General features: G+C 43.8%; 1 protein-coding gene across 1 annotated transcript in view; it reads right to left on the minus strand.

The window, feature by feature from the left end:
• Positions 1–19,317, minus strand: part of DVL3 (dishevelled segment polarity protein 3) — a 93,417-nt gene extending 74,100 nt beyond the window's left edge. The window contains exon 1 of the mRNA XM_083177425.1: positions 18,672–19,317. Within this exon, the coding sequence (XP_083033551.1) occupies positions 18,672–18,832 (161 nt within the window). The 5' untranslated portion in view covers positions 18,833–19,317. The remainder of the gene's footprint in view (positions 1–18,671) is intronic.
• Positions 19,318–20,524: the final 1,207 nt, after the last annotated feature.

Raw genomic sequence — 20,524 nt, forward strand, 5'->3', positions numbered from 1 at the left:
ATTTATCATTTTAAGAAGCAGAATAAAAAAAATATTGGGTACTTGTGGATTATCACGGCTCCCACGATGTGCATCGCATAGCAAAACAAGGAATTTGGATGCTTTTCTGTTAAAAAACGCATGCGATTTTGTAAAACGTGGTATAAAAACTGCAAAAATGGCATGCGATGGGAGCTGTGATAATCCACAAGTACCAAAAATTGTATTAGCTTCCAAAAATGTATAACGTGGCAACAATAACTAGATGCCCATCATGTCACTGCCATTTTGGCCTGAGAGATCATCCTCGTTTCTCATCCACTTGTGAAGATATGTATGGCAAGGGAACACTGAACAGTGTTATGTATCTTATGCTGTGAATCATGCACTCAATACAATACAAAAACTCCAGACAATCCTGGGTCACAGCTGTTAAACCAAAAAAACTGTCAAAACCTCCCCCATCTTCCTGGACTGTGAGAAGCTCGATATCAATATATGAAGTGTCATTCTGGCAGAAGGCCTTTCTCACACCCCTTGGGACAAAGCAGCTGCCAGTAGAGAGATGAAATAGAGGACACCTGTCCTTTGTAATACTCTGTGCACATCTAATATAGTTAATATTCCGGGGCATACAATGATAGCTCATTAACACCTAATAATAATGTAGAGCCGAACAAGGAGTTCAACAAACAACCTAAAGTGTATAGACTACCATTATGTGTATGCAATACTTAAAGCAATAGGCCATATATGACCAAATGCAAAGCAGGAATGGGACAATTTTTGCAAGTCTGGACATATTTTTAGAGCGCAAATATTTTAAAAAGGCAAAAAACAAGCCGACTTTGCCATTTAAATTACTGCCACTATAAAAATATGAGCAAACGCATTAAAATGTATGTGCCTGTAATTCACTGACACACACATATGGTAGAATAATTTAGTCTAGTTCCCTAATAAATAAATTCTATTATTTTAATTTCCCTCAAAGAACTCTTTTCGTTTCAGGTATTTTTCAAGCCAGAACTAGAAGGTATGTTACCTGTTACTTTTCACCATTTCTGTAACTCGAACTTGCAGCATAATAGGGGAGGTCTAGACAAGCTGCGGTGTCCTTCTACGACAGCCTGGAAGGAATAGTTTGCCATTACCTTTCCTAGAATATAGGGCGACCAACCAGAGTGCCTTTCACGATCACATTATGGCAGGTGCACAAGGTGCAGTATTGTACTGTTAAAGGACCGAAACTCCTTAAATAAAGGGTCTTTAGAAAGGAATTACACAGGGTGATTTCAGGGCATTTTCAGGGCATTGATCTCACTAGATGCTTAGAAAACACCCTTACATCGCTCAGTATGTAGGGGCCATAGCGTCGATGTCGCCTGGTGATTAAGTAAATTTATCCAGCATGATGGATAGTAATTGCCGGCCAGGAAGAACACCGGAGAACACTGGCCCTGACAGATTGCACAGCACTTAGCGTTGTGCAGCACTGGGTGCTGAGCGATCTACATTGCTTAGAAAGCTCAGCATTCTCACATTATGTGTAGGCCCCTTATACAGAAAGAGATCAATTAAAAAGTTGGTAAACTACTAGCTCCAGACCTACATTACACAATCAGCCCTTTGGAGTATATTCAATGAGGGGGCGAGCTGTGACAGTGAACAGTGCTGCCTGCTCGCAGTCACAGCTCGCCCTGTCAGTATTCAACTGACTCCCCTGCATCCGCCGATCACCCTTTGCTCTGATTTTGCAGCGAGGGGGAATTGGCGTATGCGTCCGCAGAAACAGCGAGACTTGCGGCTAAAAGCAGCGAGGATTCCCCCCGGAACGTTGAATACAGAGAGTAACACCAAGTCCCTCCAGAAGATGATTGGCCTGCAACCACCACTGAAGAATTATTCTTGCCTGAGGGGAGAGACCAACCAGCTGATGTAAAAACAGGTGGATCCCGTCCAATTGAAGAGGAGACTGTCAAACTGAATTTCATCCATACACACCTTAGTGTCATGGCCGCCATTTGTGTTCACATATTTATGTGAAGTGCATACGGAAGCAGCGAGAGGAAGAAATAATGGTACACATACTGTAGTCTTATACTCTCATAATAATAAAATAGTCATTTAGCTTAAAAATGCACTACATAGTTTAAGGTTAAAACACACTCTAACCTACACATGTTTAGTGTCAAAATGATCAGCTAATTATTAGTCATCATCTGGTAGTTGCAAATAAAGTATACCACTCTGTAGTTGTAGGTTCTATCATTTTGTGCAATAAATTATAAGGAGTGCTGCCACCGGTGCATATATGAGTACACCCACTCTTCTAAATAAACCTTGAGCAATAAAGAGTGCACTGGTGTTGGCACAAATACCATAAAAAGTGAGAGTCTTTCCCCAAAATGTAGAGACAGGTACTGGAATGCTCATACACAGGATGACCAGATTTGCCAGGAAGTCGAACTCCCAGGCAGAGTGGTGGCTTGAGTTATGGACAGCAGTGGGTTATACTGTTATATATAAAAGCCAGTGCAGCAGCCGGCAGAGCAATGCACAACTCTCCCGGCTGCTGCTGTATCAGAGCAGGTCAGCAGTGCGCCAATTTCACAACTCAACCATGGAGCTGCAGTGGTAGCTCCGGATTGGCGCGTGAGCTGCCTTGACTTTTTTTTAATAGTCGCGCCGCGGACCTGCTCTGATACAGCGGCAGCCGGGAGAGTTGTGCACCGTTCTGCATGGCTGCCACCGTGCTAGCTGTTATATTGCACAGTATAACCCACCGCGGGGGCCAACTGCTTACATGACTGATAACAGGGGCACCCGAGGCTGCTGTAAGTGCTCATGATAAGATAACCAGCCATGGGGACCCACTGCTTACGCAGAGGCACCAGAGGCTGCTGCCAGCTCTTCCTGCCTCTCCCTGTCTATCTCTACCTCCCTCATCCACGATCCTATAATGGTGCCTCCCCTGTCATTTTTTTCTCGATCTACCCTTGCCTGGCATCAAGACAGAAACCCTGTTTCTGGCTTAATGCAAGGGCAGATCGAGGCATTACAGTGTGTGGGATAATGTGTAATAGCATTAATGTGTTTGGTTTACCCTGTAATGGGCATTACGGTGTGTGGTATATGTAATGGGCATTACTGTGTGTGGTATAGTATGCAATAGGCTTTACGATGTGTGGCATAATGTGTAATGGACATTGTGGCATAATATGTAATGGGTTTGTGACATGTGTAATTGGCATTATGGTGTTACTTTTTGGCGCACACTGTCACTATTTTTTATCTGGCTCCTACAATTTCATCCTGGCTCTTAGATTTTTTGAAAAATTGTCAAGCCCTGGCCCACAACCATGCATGATGGGTTCACCAATGAGGTGGATAGCTATACACTCAATAGACCACGCATTCCCAACCACGGTCCTCAAGGCACACCAACAGTGCAGGTTTTAGTGATATCCAGGCTTCAGCACAGATGGTTTAATCAGAATCCCTCAGATACTAATTAAGTCACCTGTGCTCAAGCCTGGATATCTACAAAACCTGCACTGTTGGTGTGCCTTGAGGACCGTGGTTGGGAATGCCTGCAATAGACAATTGAAATTAAAGGAATATTTCAATGGTAAAGGCTCAAGTGAGCAACCCAGCAGCAGATGTCCTATCAAGGTTAAATCCACCTTTGATCCGGTCTCATCCAATGAAGCCATAAAGACATTTACTTGCCTTCTATCTGACTGCAACAATAACCCCTCAATACCATGCCGAATCTCCAAATCTCTCTAAGGATGATATCAAAGCCCTGATGGACTTTAAATCCTATGCGGATATATCTATCTGCCCAGCTGACAAGGGGGGCACAATAGTTATCCAAAACTTCACAGATTACAAGAAGGAGGTTTACAGACAATTGAACGATGACACAACCTATCAGCGTCTTCAACAGGACCCAACCGCACAGTACCAGAAAATGCTACATGAGACACTCAGCGAAGCAACTCTGAGCGGCAGCATCACACAAGAGACTATTCCTACACTGTACAAACCCACACCAAAAGGTACCCACATTCTTTATACTTAAGAATTCACGAGAACTACCTGGGAGGACGATAATCTGAGCAAGGGAATCACTACTATATGATGTGTCAAGGTACATTGACTATTATTTACAACCGATTGTTCAGAAACAAACTACCTACCTTAAAGACACCAGCTCTTTTCTGAACAAAATTATTGGACTGGTTGACATTCTGGAAAAATGGTGGATCTGTACTGCTGACATGGTCAGTTTATCCACCAACATACCCCATGACAGAGGTCTGAATGCGGTTGAGACTTTACTCCCCACCTCAATTCAACTCTTTAAGGTCAGAATAAGATTGCAGGAAACTGGGCCAAAACCTCAAGGATTTGGCTGTGTTTCTGACAAAAGCAGGTGGATTGACCGCTGTGCCGCCAATCCTGGCTTCCGACAGGTTGGAGCATTCTGACCTGTCGGATAAAAAACAGCCCTTACTAAATAGGTAGGAAAGCCTTCTGACCTATTTAAGTCAGAAACTGTCGTCTTGCCGACAAGAAGACAGTTCCGACAGCAATTGAATATACCCCTATGTCGGCCTGTTACAACCCAGTTTGTTTTATCACTGTTTCAAATAATAAAGCACAATGAAAAATGCTGCGCTATACAAGAAAAACACTATATATGTATATATATATATATATATATATATATATATATTTTTTTACTTCCAGCTCTGCATGGGCCCTTTGTTAGCAGTTTCATAAGATTCTAGGTAAGCATATAAGCTTGTTTTTGCTTTTATACAACTTCTCCATTATAAAACAAATTTTGTGTATATTAACTCAACCTCAGCTCTTTTTAGTGCCTAGTATCAGTGTCACACACAAACAATTTGGATGAGTAAGCACAATGTATACCCACATATGCCTTCTACTAGCAGCTACAGACTGTGTAAGATATTTAAGGGATTCTTTTTGTGCTCTCTGCCTCCCACGATGGGAATCTCACATCTGCAGTCAGCCCCTCAGCTTGCAGTCCTCAGATGGTCTGGCATAGTGCTTGAAGGGGAGGGGTGCCATTTTAAAAGACCCAAAGCCAGCCCCAAATTCCAGTCTGCTTGTGATCTCAGAAACCATAGAACAGATTCCATGTGCCCAACTCTGAACACAGAAATGACTGTGCTGTAAGGGAGACTGAGAAGATTTCAGTTATGTGCTCTTACTATGCTTACTGTACAACTTTAATACTATCTCTGTTCTTTATTATTGCAAGTTGAGTGAACAGCAATTACTATCTAGAAAGGTTGTGCTAGTATCAAAACTACATTACAAAAAAGGGGGGGGGGGGGTTTATTTAAGCACGGAGAGAGAGAGAAAAAATTAGAGCGATAAAGTACCAGCCAACCCGCAGTTGGGTTACATTTCACAGGTTGTGCTTGAAAAATTAGTTACTATCTGAACGGCTGGTACTTTATATCTATCTATATTACAGGACTTTCATCAGGCTGCTCCCACCCTATGGAATGCCTTTCCATGCACAATAAGACACTCCGCTAGTCTCCAAACTTTCAAGTGTTCCCTGAAAACTCACCTCTTCAGGCAGGCCTATCATATTTAAGTTCTACACGCATAACCCTCTGAGGCACTTATGTATTATTTCCCTTTGGACTTGTAACTTGGGACTGCTATGCTATTACTGATGTCTGTCCTTGTGTTTCCCTCCTATGTCCCTATAGATGTAAGCTTGCAGCAGGGCCCTCCTACCTCCAAGTCTGTCTGTTGTTACCCAGTTTGTTTTATCACTGTCTACAATTGTAAATCGCAACGGAATCTGCTGTGCTATATAAGCTGTAAATAAATAAATAAATAAATATCTCACAATGTTATCTCTCTGATAAATAACCTACTAAGAGGATTGTTTTCAAAAGTGCTGATACGTAAGCATGTGGAATAATGAATGCATCCAAAAATGGAAAAGGAAGAACTGTCATACCAAAGTTTTGGGTCTAACCTAAGATTATGAAGACCATAACCTAACATGTTTACCTTAGATAGAAAATAGTGTTCCCGCTAGGCTGTTTTAGCGGGGTGCTGCGCCCTGCCTGTTTTTTAAAGGGCAAAATGTGCCCTGCCCTTCTAGTAGCACCCTGCTAAAACAGCCTGGTGCCGGCCCGACTCCTTGCACGGGGAAGCCCAACGCCGCCTTAGACGGCGATGCCCGGCGCTTCCCCGGCATCAAGGCACCTTCCCCCTGTGGTGACAGCATCTTCGGCGCGGCCGGGCCCGCCCACTTTAGTGACACCGCCGGGCGGGCCCGCCCACTTTAGTGACGTCGGCGGTACGGGACCGCCCACAAGTGTGCCGTTGGCTGCCCCGGCCCAATTTCTAGAGTGATCACTGGAAAATATAAATCGTTTTTTTATACAAATAATTTTTTTAAAATTTATATAACAAATGTGAGCAATGCTGCCTTTTTCAGCGGATATCTTGAATATCTCACAGAGATGTCGGCACTCAAAGGGTTAAGCAGTGCAAATGCAGCAGGTGGTGGATACCACCCTTTGCCTGCATTTGCAATCTCATCCAACTGGGATGCAATTGAAGTTTAAAGGTGCCCATACACTGAGGCGATTTGGTCCAATTTCGGCCGATTGCGACCAATCGGCCCGTAAAATCTGACCAAAACGCCTCTCCCTGACATGGTCCAATGCGCGATTTTATGCGCATCGGACCCGACCAGGTGGTCGGACCGGCTGGCTGTCCCACCCCCCATTCTGGGACCTCCCTCTAGGCAGCGAGGTGGGTGGGAAGCAAGGACGCATGCGATCCATCACAACAGATGGCATGCGTCTCTGTCGCCGGGAAGGTCCCGGTGGCTGCAAGGGTATCGGGTGTCCGAACACTGCTGCGAGACGTCGCATCAGTGTATGTGCACCTTAAGAGGAACATAGCGATCGTCAGTCACTGTGTCCCTCTGCGAATGCTGCCGGATCCAGGGGTTTATTCAATGCCCCGGACAGCGAGTTATCATCTGTGAGAAGCACCGATAGCTTGCCGTCAGTATGCAACTTCCTCCCCTTCCCTTGCTGTTTCCACCTCGGCTTTTCCCTGAGGCGAGGTGGATACAGTGATTAGTGATTATTAAAATGGCGGGGATCACCCAAAAAAAAAAAGTGGATTCGTCGCTGCATTTGTGGCGAACCTCGCCGTTTAAGTGGTTAAGTTTTCAGTGAGAAAAAGCCATCCTCACTGTTCAAACTGCCTCGCCGGCCGCATTGCATACCGCCCTGTGTCTAACCTTGCACAACCCAGGTTGTGAGGCCAAGAAAATTTGGCCTCCTTAACCTGTCCACTACCTCACGTGAATTACTCTGCTTATAAATCAGGCAGAGGCGATCGCATTATAGAGATGCAAGCACAGGACCTGTGCTGCAAATACACAGTTTTCTGGACATCGGGAAATAGTGCAGAGGGACGCATATGCAACCCATGCTGAATTGCCACCACAATTACACACCGGGCCCGGGACTCTGGCATTTCCATACAGTCTGCAGGTACCCTTAGAAAGACAGAACAAACTCATCAAATTAAAAAGCCTATAAATCTGGTTTTTTTTTTTTTTTTTGGGGGGGGGGGGGGGGGGACACATTCAAAATTAGATAGATAGAAAATAAGGAATTTTATACAACTCTGGATGATGCAAGCAGAAATAAGTGCAAGCTGCTGCCTTTGGGCTGCTCCCCGGTTTATCGCTGGTATCTAATTAAATAGTTCTGGGCACATTACCCACAGTAACAGACTGCGCCAATCAACCCACAGCAAATATAATGTACAATCTGCTTCATTGTGTTGCATTTTCTTAGGTATACTGTGGGGAAAAACACTGAAAGATCCTACACGAGCTGCTAAACGTTTGTATAAAATACTAGCACAGTATGAAATGCTATTTTATTACCATTGTTACAAGTATCAGAATGCAAACACAACAATGAGTACAGTAGTTGACCTAAAACATGTTACAGCATAAACAGAAGGATACAGTACACAAAGGATTACAAGAGAATAGGAAATAAAAAAGAGAAAAGGCAAAGACAACACACTGGTAAATTAATATTTTGTTTCCTCCAGCCATTAAGGAAGATCTTCTTACATATAAGATAACTAACACTTTGATTATTACATAATATAAGTGAAACAAACTGTAGTCTAAACTTGGAATCTTAAAATGGACAACCTATATTAAGATTTAACTGTATAGGCCACCATATACTAGGCAATTTTAGTTATTTTCCTGTGATTGCAGTGATCAATCACAGGAAAAGAGCCCAAATAGCAGGTGACTGACAGCAGGTATAATGCAATGCGCAATCCTGTGTGCATTGCACCGGAAACTGCGATTCGCACCCGCTGCCGAAGCAATGAAGCTGGGCAGGCTTTACTGGGATCGCATGCGATATATCGCAGAGGAAAGCAACACAGAAAGCCTACTGCTAGGGTAGAAAATGCAGTTATCAAGTGTTATCTTCCCTTCCCTTTGTAGAAAGCCGTGGAATAAAGTAAATTTCCATATGAATAAAAAAAAAAATCCTGAATTTGAAGCGCAATAGTACAGCTAGGTAACACAAATATAGTATTTGTCAATCTCTACAAAAAGGAGAACGGCAGCGATAATGTGTCACACAGAGTTACCCTCAAAATAGCAAAAACCAAAAAAGTCCACACCGCATCCTTAAGTGAGAAGGGAATGCTACAGTATAATGACCTTTTGAAAATGTACATTTTTCTCCACAGTATAAAGGCTCCTCAGCCCAAGTAATCAGATAAACAGTCTTTGTGCCTGAAAAGAACACTGCCTCTTTTCCTCACATAAATAAAGAATTTTGGAGAGACGAGCAAGCAAGCAAAGAAGACCATACTGGTGCACCATGTTTGATAAACAACACAATTTTAATAGTTCAATGCACTTACAATACAAAGACGATTAATAAAGCATGATCCGTAATGTCCAAATGCAGGTGGGGAACAATGGTCACACTTAATGCATTTCGGACTGTTAAAGTTCATCTTCAGAACTTCTGAAGAAAGACTTCAACAGGTCAGAAACATTAATCTATGTGATCAGTTTTAAAAGAGCTCATGAAGGCAGTATTTATAGAATAAGCAGAACATTGGTAACATAAGGAGGAACTTCCATATTTTACAGAATAAGTTGATAATTCATGTATGTCTTCCAGCAGTGATGTTGGATACATGTTAAATACAAGGATTCAGAATTACGTTCGCATGGTTTGCAATTGCTTTCCTGGGCCAACTTTACGGAAGTGATAAATAAATTGGACTTTCTTCCAGCCAGCTATGGTGTGTTGTGGACTTATTTCTTATAAGTCCACAACGCACCATATAAGCAAGTGGGCGTGGATAAACGTGGTAGTTGACAGACCTGAGGGTGCCACTGGAAGTTGGATCCACCCAGGCAGTGAATTGGGTGTGTGAATGCTTTGTCTAGTAGTCCCCCGCTGACGCGTTTCACTGATGACAGCTTTTTTAAAGGTGATGGGGTGACTGCCAGTGGTTGAGTACATATACCTTCACTAACGATATGCATTAATTACACATGTGTGTAATTAGTCAATCCAATACTACTCCAAGCTGGCAGAGAAGAACAGGAGTTCTTGCAACACCAGAGCTATAGCTATTACCGAAGTGAGAAGAGAAATTGGGTTAAACTATTCAAAAATGATGAAGAATACAAATACCGGCAGCTGACTATTTTAAAACTTTAGAGAGGGGCAACTCCATGGAAATATTGAAATATAGTCTAAGACATGAACGTTAAATACAAGTATGAGATGTTGGCATTATTAATCAGTTGAAGTGCTTTATTCTTCTCACAGAGGAAAATAATTTCGATTTGTGATCTTTATTTTAGAGCCTTTAAATGATCAGTGCTCATTCAATGAAAATAATATTATGGGCAAACTTTCGTTCATTTGCATATATGCAACGAATATATGTGTGAAATTTTCACATAATACCTCAATATCAGGGTAAATATAATGAATATAATGCAATTTATTGTCCAAAAATAATTCTCTGTCCACTATATGGTTACATTACAACGTAAAACATTAAAGTTGATTCCGATACTGAAAACAATATGGCCAGGTTACACAAAGTTTTATACACTTAAGGAGCCCATACACGGTTCGTTGTGTATGGCTCCGTTCTGTACTATGCAATGCGCGCTCCCGCGCATCACATAGTACGGTACAAAAAGTATGTGCTGCACATACTTTTTGTACTAGCTATACATCGGATCGGATCGGATCGCAGTGCATGCACACTGCATGCACTAGGGATGCGATCCGATGTGTGCTGTTTAAGCACACAACGGATCCGATTAACGGACCGTGTATGGGGGGTTTTACATATATTTAGTAAAAGTATCTCCAGGCAGTCAACCAACCGCAAACTTCAGCCTCCGTCATACACCTGCGGAGTGCATAGACAGCACAAAAGGTGTGAATGTGTAATACAGGCACATGACCTGCAGGTATTTCTCTTTCCGCTTTGCCTCTATACCGAGGTGAGCAGGTAGCAATAGCGTCAAGATGTAGTAACATCTTATTTGCTGGAGCGGGAGAATGTAACCACCCCCTCTGGCAATCCCTGACAGCCTCCACAAAGCACCAGCCTAGTGCTAATGCATTGTCTCTCAGCCGAGAGTCTGCTCACAGGGCATGTAAGAGAAAAACAGAACGAAAGCAGAGCTGCACCTTAAAAAATTGATAAAAAGATTGGATGATCTTCACAAGGGCATGTAGTGTTCGTTCTAGCAACCCGCATCTTCCAAAACCCATGCAGTTCCTATTCCCTTCTTGGGATCTCTGTTGTGGTGGTTCTAGCACAGGTCTGCTCTGCATATCAGTGTTGAAATACAGACCATACCGTGCTAGAAGCAACACAGAAGAGAATACAACCAAGGCAGGGAATAGGAACTGCATGGATTTTGGAAGATGCGGGATGCTAGAATGAACACTAGCAAGTGCGAGATCTCACTACTATCGCATAATCTCATATACAGCCTGGAACCAGCAGTCACCACAGCCAAGGAAACCGCTGTCCCTGCTGTAGTGACTGGACAACAACACCTGCCAAAATCGATAGGTGTTAGTGACCGTCCATGTATTCCCCTGCATATTAGCCTGTAGTCTTGTACATAGCAGCGTGGATATAGATGACACCCCTGTCACATTGCACACATCCCTGCAATCATACATGGGGGAGAAGTGTTATCAGCACATATAACAGCGCAGATACTGCTTCTGCCCCATAACGAGACTTCAGTCTGCTGCATGTTATACCCCTTTCAGACAGAAAAATCCCAAAAACCCAGGTATTTCCCGGATACAAAAACCCGGGTACAACTAGGCAGCAAGGGGCTGACCCCCTTTCACACAGGAGCAAAAACCCGGGTATTTCCCGTGTCGACCCCTTTCACACAGAAGCCGGATTTTTCCTGCAAAACTCTGTGTGTCATAAGAATAGGACAGTTTTAAAGGCACACAGAGATGAGGTCATCAAAAGTGGGTGGTGACTGCTCACTGCAGTGTATTAACCATGGCATGACACAAGGATATGTTGTAAACAAGTTTTATTGTTTTTATATACTGGAAGGTACATGTTACCTCACATGGCTGTCAGTATATTTGCAATGTTTGAGTACACTGTGGCATCTTTGACTGTCCCAGTCATCTGTTTGCCGATATCCTCCTCCCCTCTCACCTCTTGCTTCTACCAGTGGGCCATGCTATCCTTTTTTCAGCTCCCTAATGACCTCAGAGGGCAGCTCCATTGCCATGCCCTCCCAGCCAATCAGAGAAGCCTATCCTCACAACCAATCAGCTAGCACCTCTCCAGGAGAGCCAATCAGTGCCTAACAATGTGTAATAATCCCAAAAACCCGGGTCGTTTCCTTTCAGACAGCCGGCGACCCGGGTTTTTGGAATACAGACCCGGGAAAAACCCAGGTAAATACCTGGGTCGAAGTCCCGGAACTTTAGACCCGTGTTGACCCTTTCAGACAGAAGAATAACCCGGGTCGACACGGCAAGAGCAGGGAAATTCCCGGGTCTTTTTTTCTGTCTGAAAGGGGTATCAACATCCTGTCAGCCCATATTATGGGTACACACTAGACGATTCGTGGGATTGGACGACATGCTCTATCATGTATCCAGCTTACACACAGAAACTTTGCTGCCCACTGTAAATTAAAGCAGATCAAGTGGTTAATATACTGTACATAGCAGGAGATTTATCAAGTCTTCTAAATAGAGCATGGGGAAGTCTAGAAAATAATAGCTAGAATCAGATTTATTGCTAACACCTCCACTTATCCTTTATAGCAGGGGTGGGGAACCTTTTTTGTGCCAAGGGCCGTTTGTATGGGGAAAAAATCCTTCGGGGGCCATATGTAAAAATGTCTCTTACAAATTGTCCTGCTGCAGCCGTCCCATGCTCAGGCGGCTGCCGCTGAATAGGACTGACAGTCTCCGGCTGCTGTTGATTAAGAGGAATCTCGCAAAAACTAACGACCTCTTGCGATAATGCCCCTGTACTTTACTCCCGGCAAAGCCGCCAGGCGGGTGGAAGGGCCACTCTGACCGGCTACGGGGGGCCGCATACGGTCCCCGGGCCTGAGGTTCCCCGCGCCTGCTTTATAGGAACGTTAATAAATCTCATTATAGTCTCTCACACACACAATTAAAAACCAAAAACACACACAACAAACCACAGACTGGTTTCATTTTCTATGGAGTGGCCAAACTGACAAAAATATGTTTTAAAAATCACTGCATAGTAAATTTGGTGCAAAACCCAATGTTTTTAATGTACTGGTGAAGACATGTGGCAAAATATACTGATTTAAACAATATATTGTTTAAATCTGTATAACTTTCGTCTATGTTGAGAGACACAGAGGTCATCAATTGAGAGCTGCAATTGACACTGTAAATAATTGACACCTGTTCCGGAGATTCCTTGTGCGCCCGATCTAGTGGTCCCTTTTCTACTCCCCTCTGTGGATCGGTAGACTGTGTGTCGAAATATATCACACAGATCTCGTGAGACACATTGGTGAGGGTGATTGGGAGCAATATTGTATTTTATGTGGCAAAATAGCAGGATTTCCAGAGGAAGTTTAAAAGGTTTGCTGTGGTGCTTCTAGAAGGTCTTATCTACAGATCAGTGCAGAAATACAGAACCACTCTGTGCTAGAAGCAACACAGCAGAAAGTGTTACACTGGATATCCCACTCCATTACCTTAATAATTATTTTATTTTTAAACAAAGAAGAAATGCAAAAAGTTTAAGTTACTATACTAGAAAATGTGCGGTTCTGCTTACACTGCACTCGAAAAAAAATCAGAGCCCAGTCCCGGTCTAGTTACACAGATCAATGTTATGCTACTGTGGCTTCTGAGTTTTATGTTACCTTCTGGGTTTTAGGTTATGTCACAAGCAAGCACAACATCTTTGAATTTTTTAACTTTTTTTTTTTACTTTTACTGAACTAGAATAGATTTTAGCTGGATTCATTATATAAGAAAGTTCAGATACTCATTATTGTACCTCTCTTCAGCCCTTCGGTGTACAAACTGCCTTCTGTTACAGCCAAATATCGACTCATCAGTCCAGACTCCAGAGCATTTGCTGCCATTTTTCTGCAACAAACAGCAGTGACTGGATTTCTAAATTTAAAGCAGTTATTTTGAAACTGGACTACAATCAAATTATTTTATATTTCTTAAATTGTACAAAAATAATAATAATAAAAAAATAAATAAAAAAAATCGGTCTAGGGCTAGGCCATTTTAGAATATCTTTGAAGAAAAGCATATAAAAACTATTATTTTCAGAGTTTTTGCATTATACTATGATATAGTAAAGGCAACGTCATTACTTACTAGATTGCATCTAGTTCAAAATGTATGCTGCTTTAGCATGGGCCGCATTGCTAAGTGTAGGATTCTGATTCCATATTTTATTCTTATTTATTGAAGTTCAAGATGAACTGTGTTTTTAGACACACTTATGAACAGAGATATAGAAGGACACAAAACTGGTCAGGTGATCGCAAGAAGGACAACATGATCGCAACCAGCATGGAGACCGGAAGTGACGGCGGGAGTGCCGTACCCGTAGGTTTTTTTTTTTTTTTTAGATTCAATACTTTTTATTGACATTTTGTTTTTCTTTTACATGCATACAGAAAACAAATGACAAGAAAACATACATTAACAAAGAAGACACAAAGGAAGACATCTAACAAGCAGTCAACACAGCTTGCAGTTCTAATGTACACCGGCACAGGTGTTTTCCGGACTTGAAGAATTTTGAAATTATAAAAACGGGACTCATGAAGCAGGAGGCACACAACTACACACCTTGAGGAAGGAACCAGATCGGGTCTGAAATGCGTCAGTGATTTGTGGATGTGGGGACTGTCCTGTGGATATTTCACCCAAGAAGCTGAATCCCGTGTGGTGCCCGGGCTTACGCTGGTATTTCTGTCCTCCTATCTTGAACGGTTTACTGCACAGTTCAATACCAACTGATAATTATCCCCAGAGCCGACCAGGCATATCACAGCTTGTTGATATATGTGCCGTTTATGTTCCACATTTGTTATAAATTTCATGTTCAGAAAATATATGTTTTTATTGTGTGATTTAGGTTAACGAGACATTAAAAACTTGATATCCTTATGTTAATATTTCATGTACTTATAAAATTGGATTGTGGAAGAACATAATCACAGGAAAATCTCTGCACAAGACATCTTATGATTCAGAGTACTATTTCCTATACACGGTTTAAGCACTGGTGAAGGTTATTTCCACACACCTCTATAAGCATACAGATGTAGCCCCTCCCACTGTTGCAAGGGTTGGCGATTCTATTCTATCTCGCCAGCCGCAGAGAGGTGCTCCATCTGTATCTCCAAGCAGTTGAAAATATATTTCTACTTTCCAAACCAGCACCAATTATTTTTCTACCTGTTGTAACTAAGAAAGAAATGCAGTAACACAGTAGTTCTGAAATTAGGTCCTCAATGCACCCCAAAAGTCCAATTTAGGGATAGCACTGCTTGTGCTTAGATGGTATAATAAAAAACTGAGGTACTAATTACCCGTGAACAAGCGCAAAGCGAAACATACGTCGGGGACAGGCCGATCATGTGGTGCACTCACGTGACCGGCGCACAGCTGACAGACGGAGAAGGACCTGCACGGCGTTGCTCGTGGCTGACAGCTATCGCAAAGCCCTCCGGTAAGCAAGGTAACCGCTGGATACGTCCAGCGGACCCCAAACATTGTTTCAATTTTCTATACCCAGAACTTGCTACATTAGTTAATACTCTAGCTATTATTAACCACCGCACCGGAGATCAGGGTGACAGAGGACTACCCAACACCCGCCCCCACCCAGGTGGGCATTATACACACTGGCAGCGGCATATACATGTGGGCATTATACACACTGGCAGCGGCATATACATGTGGGCATTATACACAGGGCACCGGCATATACATGTGGGCATAATACACAAGGGCAGCGGCATATACATGTAGGCATAATACACAAGGGCAGCGGCATATACATGTGGGCATTATACACACGGGCAGCGGCATATACTTGTGGGCATTACACACACGGGCAGCGACATAAAAAGTGACAGTGTGGAGGAAGGGGGGGTGTCACCCCCAAACAGGTTAATGTGATTATGTCTGATTATGAGAATCAGACATAATCACATTAACCTGTTTGGGGGTGAATCCAGGGGTAAATGACAACCCCTGGATGTGTCAGTCACTGGGGAAGGGAGGGTGAGAGAAGCAGCATTGGCGGGCGCATCTTCTGCATATCTCCCCCGCCACCCGCCCGGCTATATTATCGATTAATCAGCTGCCCGCCATCCCGCCCGCCTATATTACTGATGTACTACTGTATCAGCCGCCCACCCGCCTATATTACTGAGGTATCAGCCGCCCGCCCTCCTATATTACATACCAGGCGCCGGGGATGGCTGCTGCCGCCGGGGAGATGTGTAGAAGACGCGCCCTCCAATCACAGTGGCTGTGGAGGGGATGCGCCGGCAGTGATTGGCGGGCGCGTCTTCTGCACATCTCCTCAGCGGCAGCAGCAGCAGCCATCCCCGGCGGCTGGTATGAAATGTAGGCGGCCGGGCGGATGATACTTCTGTAGTATTGGCGGGCAGGCGGCTGTAATATAGGCAGGCGGGCGGGCCGGACAAACTGGGTGCGGGGGCCGTATCCGGCCCACGGGCCGGAGGTTCCCCACCCCTGGTCTATGAGATAAGAGTGCCCCCACAAAGAGTATACCTTTCTTTCTTCTTTCCTCTCTTGGAAACAGTGTTTACATAATACTACTCATACTCAGGGGGCACCACTGGTGGTCCAATAAATAGACACACATTAGCAAAAATTTGTATATGTGTCTAGGACTCATCATCCAATTTAGGATCAGTCACCAGTCTCTCACAGACATTTAATACTTTTTCCTATTAAACCCACAGCGGCTGAAAAGCCACTGACCAGTGCGGATACACTCTCAAATATCCCCTTCCCCTTTCCCCCTAATCCGTACTAATTAAGTCACCTGTACCTATGCATGGATATCCCTAAAACCTGGACTGTTGGGGTGCCTTGAGGACATCACTTGGGAACCACTGCAATAAAGCATAAAATAGGCATTCCATTTTTGGCCAGTCACACTACACTATAGTCAGCACAGATCAACTGTTAAATTGCTCTTACAAAATCGCTGAAGCTTGGAATCTACTTAATTCATTTCAATCATAAGAAAGCAAAACCAGATGAATTCCCTGAAATAGAAATGTGTAATGAAGCAGCATTCCCCTCCTTCAGAGTGCTAATATAAATAGCATAATGTGCAATAGCAGCCAATGTTCATCAACCTATGCCACTGGTTTACATTTGGCAGGAAGACAGTTACTTTTTCCAAACTCTTCCTGGGTGCCTGTGACAGCAAAGCTAACTTCCGCAGCTGTGCTCTCTCGCTGTCTCTCACAGACAAAGGGCCTGGGCAGAGCACACAGGAGAACTGGATGACGAGAACAGACCAAGAGCAATGCCGCTGTATTTATTTACATCTACAAACTGCTGCAGTTGTGGCCATAAATTACATCCCTAAAAATTACTTCATATCCATTACTTATTTTTGAGATTAGTGACACAAATTCATACAATTGTAAAATCACTGCAATGTTATTATACTCTAATCCCACTGAACAATGAACTCATGTCACTCAAGAAAAGGGTGCTTGGAATCATTTTGTAACAAGGAAAGGCATCAAAAACACAAAATATAACCATGTTCGGCTTTGACACTGGTCTCTCTATTAAGGTCTCCAAAAACTACACTTAAATACAAGACAATAAAAATCTAAAAAGACATTATATATTTCATATTTCCAAGCGTCAGAATGATTCCTAACATTTATATTAAGACTTATTAGTACTTCCTCATCTTTGCGGCAACCCCTACGCCAGTTACGTTAGCTGCTACTTAATCACTACGTAAGGATTTTCAGTTAGGGAACCGTTACAAATCTGCTCTAGAGGCATTCTTTCAGGTAAAAGATGTTTATTTTATTTAATTTACCAAAAACTGAGGAGGATGTGGTGACTTTTTTGCAGCAAAGAGACATGAGAAAATGTGCCAATGGACATGAGACCCTCCTGTGTCCATGCCACCATCTATTACCTTTAGTAAAGTTGTGGCGCGAGAAGCGGAGCAGAGCAAGCCCGAAGCTTAGTAGCAGCAGCATTGTCCCCTTGCGGGCTCGCTTCACTCGCCACAGTACGTAAGTTCCGTAGCATAAGCAGTGGCCACAAAGATGAAGAATTACCAACGTATTACAAATTCCCTAAACAGATTACATATATAAAGTAGTTCCTTTCCAAAGGGTCATGTGCCCAACTAGAATGGTAAACTACCAGATTACCAATCTATGAGGTCACTTGCAGAACATGGGACACATCCTGCCTTGAAACCAAACCATAAGTAACCTTTCTTACAAAGTGTAAATAGAACAGTCACACTCATTTGAATAAATACTGAAAGTATTTAAGAAATACAAAAAACTCAAACATTAAAAACCATTGTGCAGATGAAAGTACCAGGTATAAAAGAAACCCCAATATTAGCAACATTAAAGTCCCGTACACACGGGGCGATATATCGCCCGCGATTAGCGATATATCGCTCAGTGTCCCGTTTGAAAAAAACTGCTAGGGGAGCCCGGCAGTGGAAATCAGCTTGTCGCAGGAGCATGTTCCTGCGACCAATGATCACTATGGGGGAGAAAATGAGAGCTCGCACCCGGCGATATATCGCCGGTGCACAGTCCCATCGCGGGCAATATGGTCGCTCATGCGACCATATTGCTAACGATATTAGACATAATCACCCCCGTGTGTACACAGTCTGAGTCAAAAGTATGTTTGTGCTTTGCCTAATACAAAATGCTGATATGCTGACATTTCAAACAATACACAAATAATGCCCCCTCAGAACACCCAATAGATATTCTGCCCCGGTTACTATATGCTACTCACCCAAAGTCATCGTCCATAGACTTGAAGAAGAACTTGTAGTTGGGTTTGTTTAGCACCCCCTTAAAGTCTCCCAGCGTCACTCGGTCAGAGGGCACAGGCAGTTTCACCAAATACGGCGTCTCCTGCTCATCCAGGTGGTAGATAACCTTGGTCTCCCCCATGGTAATCCAGCCGGGTGAGAGGACCACAGAGGGTTGTTATCCAGGTGTGGGAAGGGGCCCAGCCCCGGTGGCTGTCATACAGGGAAGGCCATAGGAACACAGAGAGACAACGCAGAGGCTATGTAGTGGCAGGGGTGGCGAAAGGGACAAGCAGACTGGGTGGGTGAGGGGGCAGGCAGGCAGAGTGGGTGAGGGGGACAGACAGTCTGGATAAGGGGGGGGGGGGGGGTACTAATAAACAGTTTGGTGTTTGTGTCTGTGGCCTGTCACATCCAGCCCTTCACGAGGTCTCGACGGTCACTTCGGCATCAGTAGATGTTCTTCACTCCCTAGAGACTCGGGGCTCCCGGTGTCCGTGCAAAGGCCGAGCTCTATACGGTCGATACGTCCTCCCGACCGGTTCCTCTGTCTGTTTCTGTCACTCGGTGCCCGTCTCTAGAGTGCTGCGCATGCGTAATTGCAGCTGAGTCTCCAGCTGCTCTCTGCGCATGCGTAGCAGAGGCGAGCTGTAAACGCTAACCACGCCCACTGATCACGTGACACAGATTAGCTCCGGATATCCGCTGTATCGAAGCCTCTTCGGCCGATCGGGTCCGATAGATTCAGTCTTCCCCCGCAGTCACTCACAGCACATCATTAAAGGCTCCGTGGAGTGTGCTACCGCTGCCACATGCAGTGCACACACACACGGTCCCTTTAAGACACATTAATTTATATGTGTTAAGGTGACAAAGATAAACCATGGCTTTTCAGTGTAAGCTGCAAATAGGTGATGGTGTCATTAGTCGAGACAAACTTGTTTAGAGGTGACGGTACTTATATATTTATTACCAGTTTCTTATATATCGCATACATATTCCGCAGCACTTTACAGATATAGTTGAACATTCACATCAGTCCCTGCCCAAGTGGAGCTTACAATCTATATTCCCTACCACATGTACACGCACATACAGACATTCTAGCATACCTCCCAACTGTCACGATTACAGCGGGACAGTCCCGATTTTCGGGTCCTGTCCCGCTGTCCCACCCGCGGCAGGCATTGTCTCGCTGCGGGGGTGGCAGTTGGGAGACCCCCCCAATCTAATAGAATAGACGCTGTGCGCAGGCGCACAGCGTCTATTCTCATATGAAAATTAGGTTGTGACTAATTAGCATAAACCGCGCCCTCATTTGCATACACCCCGACCCCTTTTCGGGCGCTCGCATGTCCCTATTACTTCAGCACGAAAGTTGGGAGGTTTGTTCTAGGGTTAATTTGTTGGGACCCGAAGAAACCCACGCAAGTACAGGGAGAATATACAAACTCCACACAGATGGATCCATGGTGGGAATCGAACCCATCTGACTAGGATAGTAATCCAAATATTGTATAAAGCTGGCCATACATCAGAAAGATCGATCTTAAGATCGATTGCGCTCATGATTGTGTACAATTTCCCTTGAAATCCCCGGCAGTCCTTGGTGGTTTTTGGACACACAATCTACACACAATCGATCATACAATCAATCATACAATCCATCTACTGCATGATTGTGTACACAAGATGTGCACACAATCTGCATACAATCCATCTTACAATCAGTCATACAATCCATCTGCTGATTGATTGTATGATTATGTACATAAGATGTGCACACAATCTGCATACAATCCATCTTACAATCAGTTGAGATTGTATGATTGGG

Source organism: Crinia signifera, chromosome 3 (genome assembly GCF_055691185.1).
Source record: "Crinia signifera chromosome 3, ASM5569118v1, whole genome shotgun sequence".
NCBI lineage: Eukaryota > Metazoa > Chordata > Amphibia > Anura > Myobatrachidae > Crinia > Crinia signifera.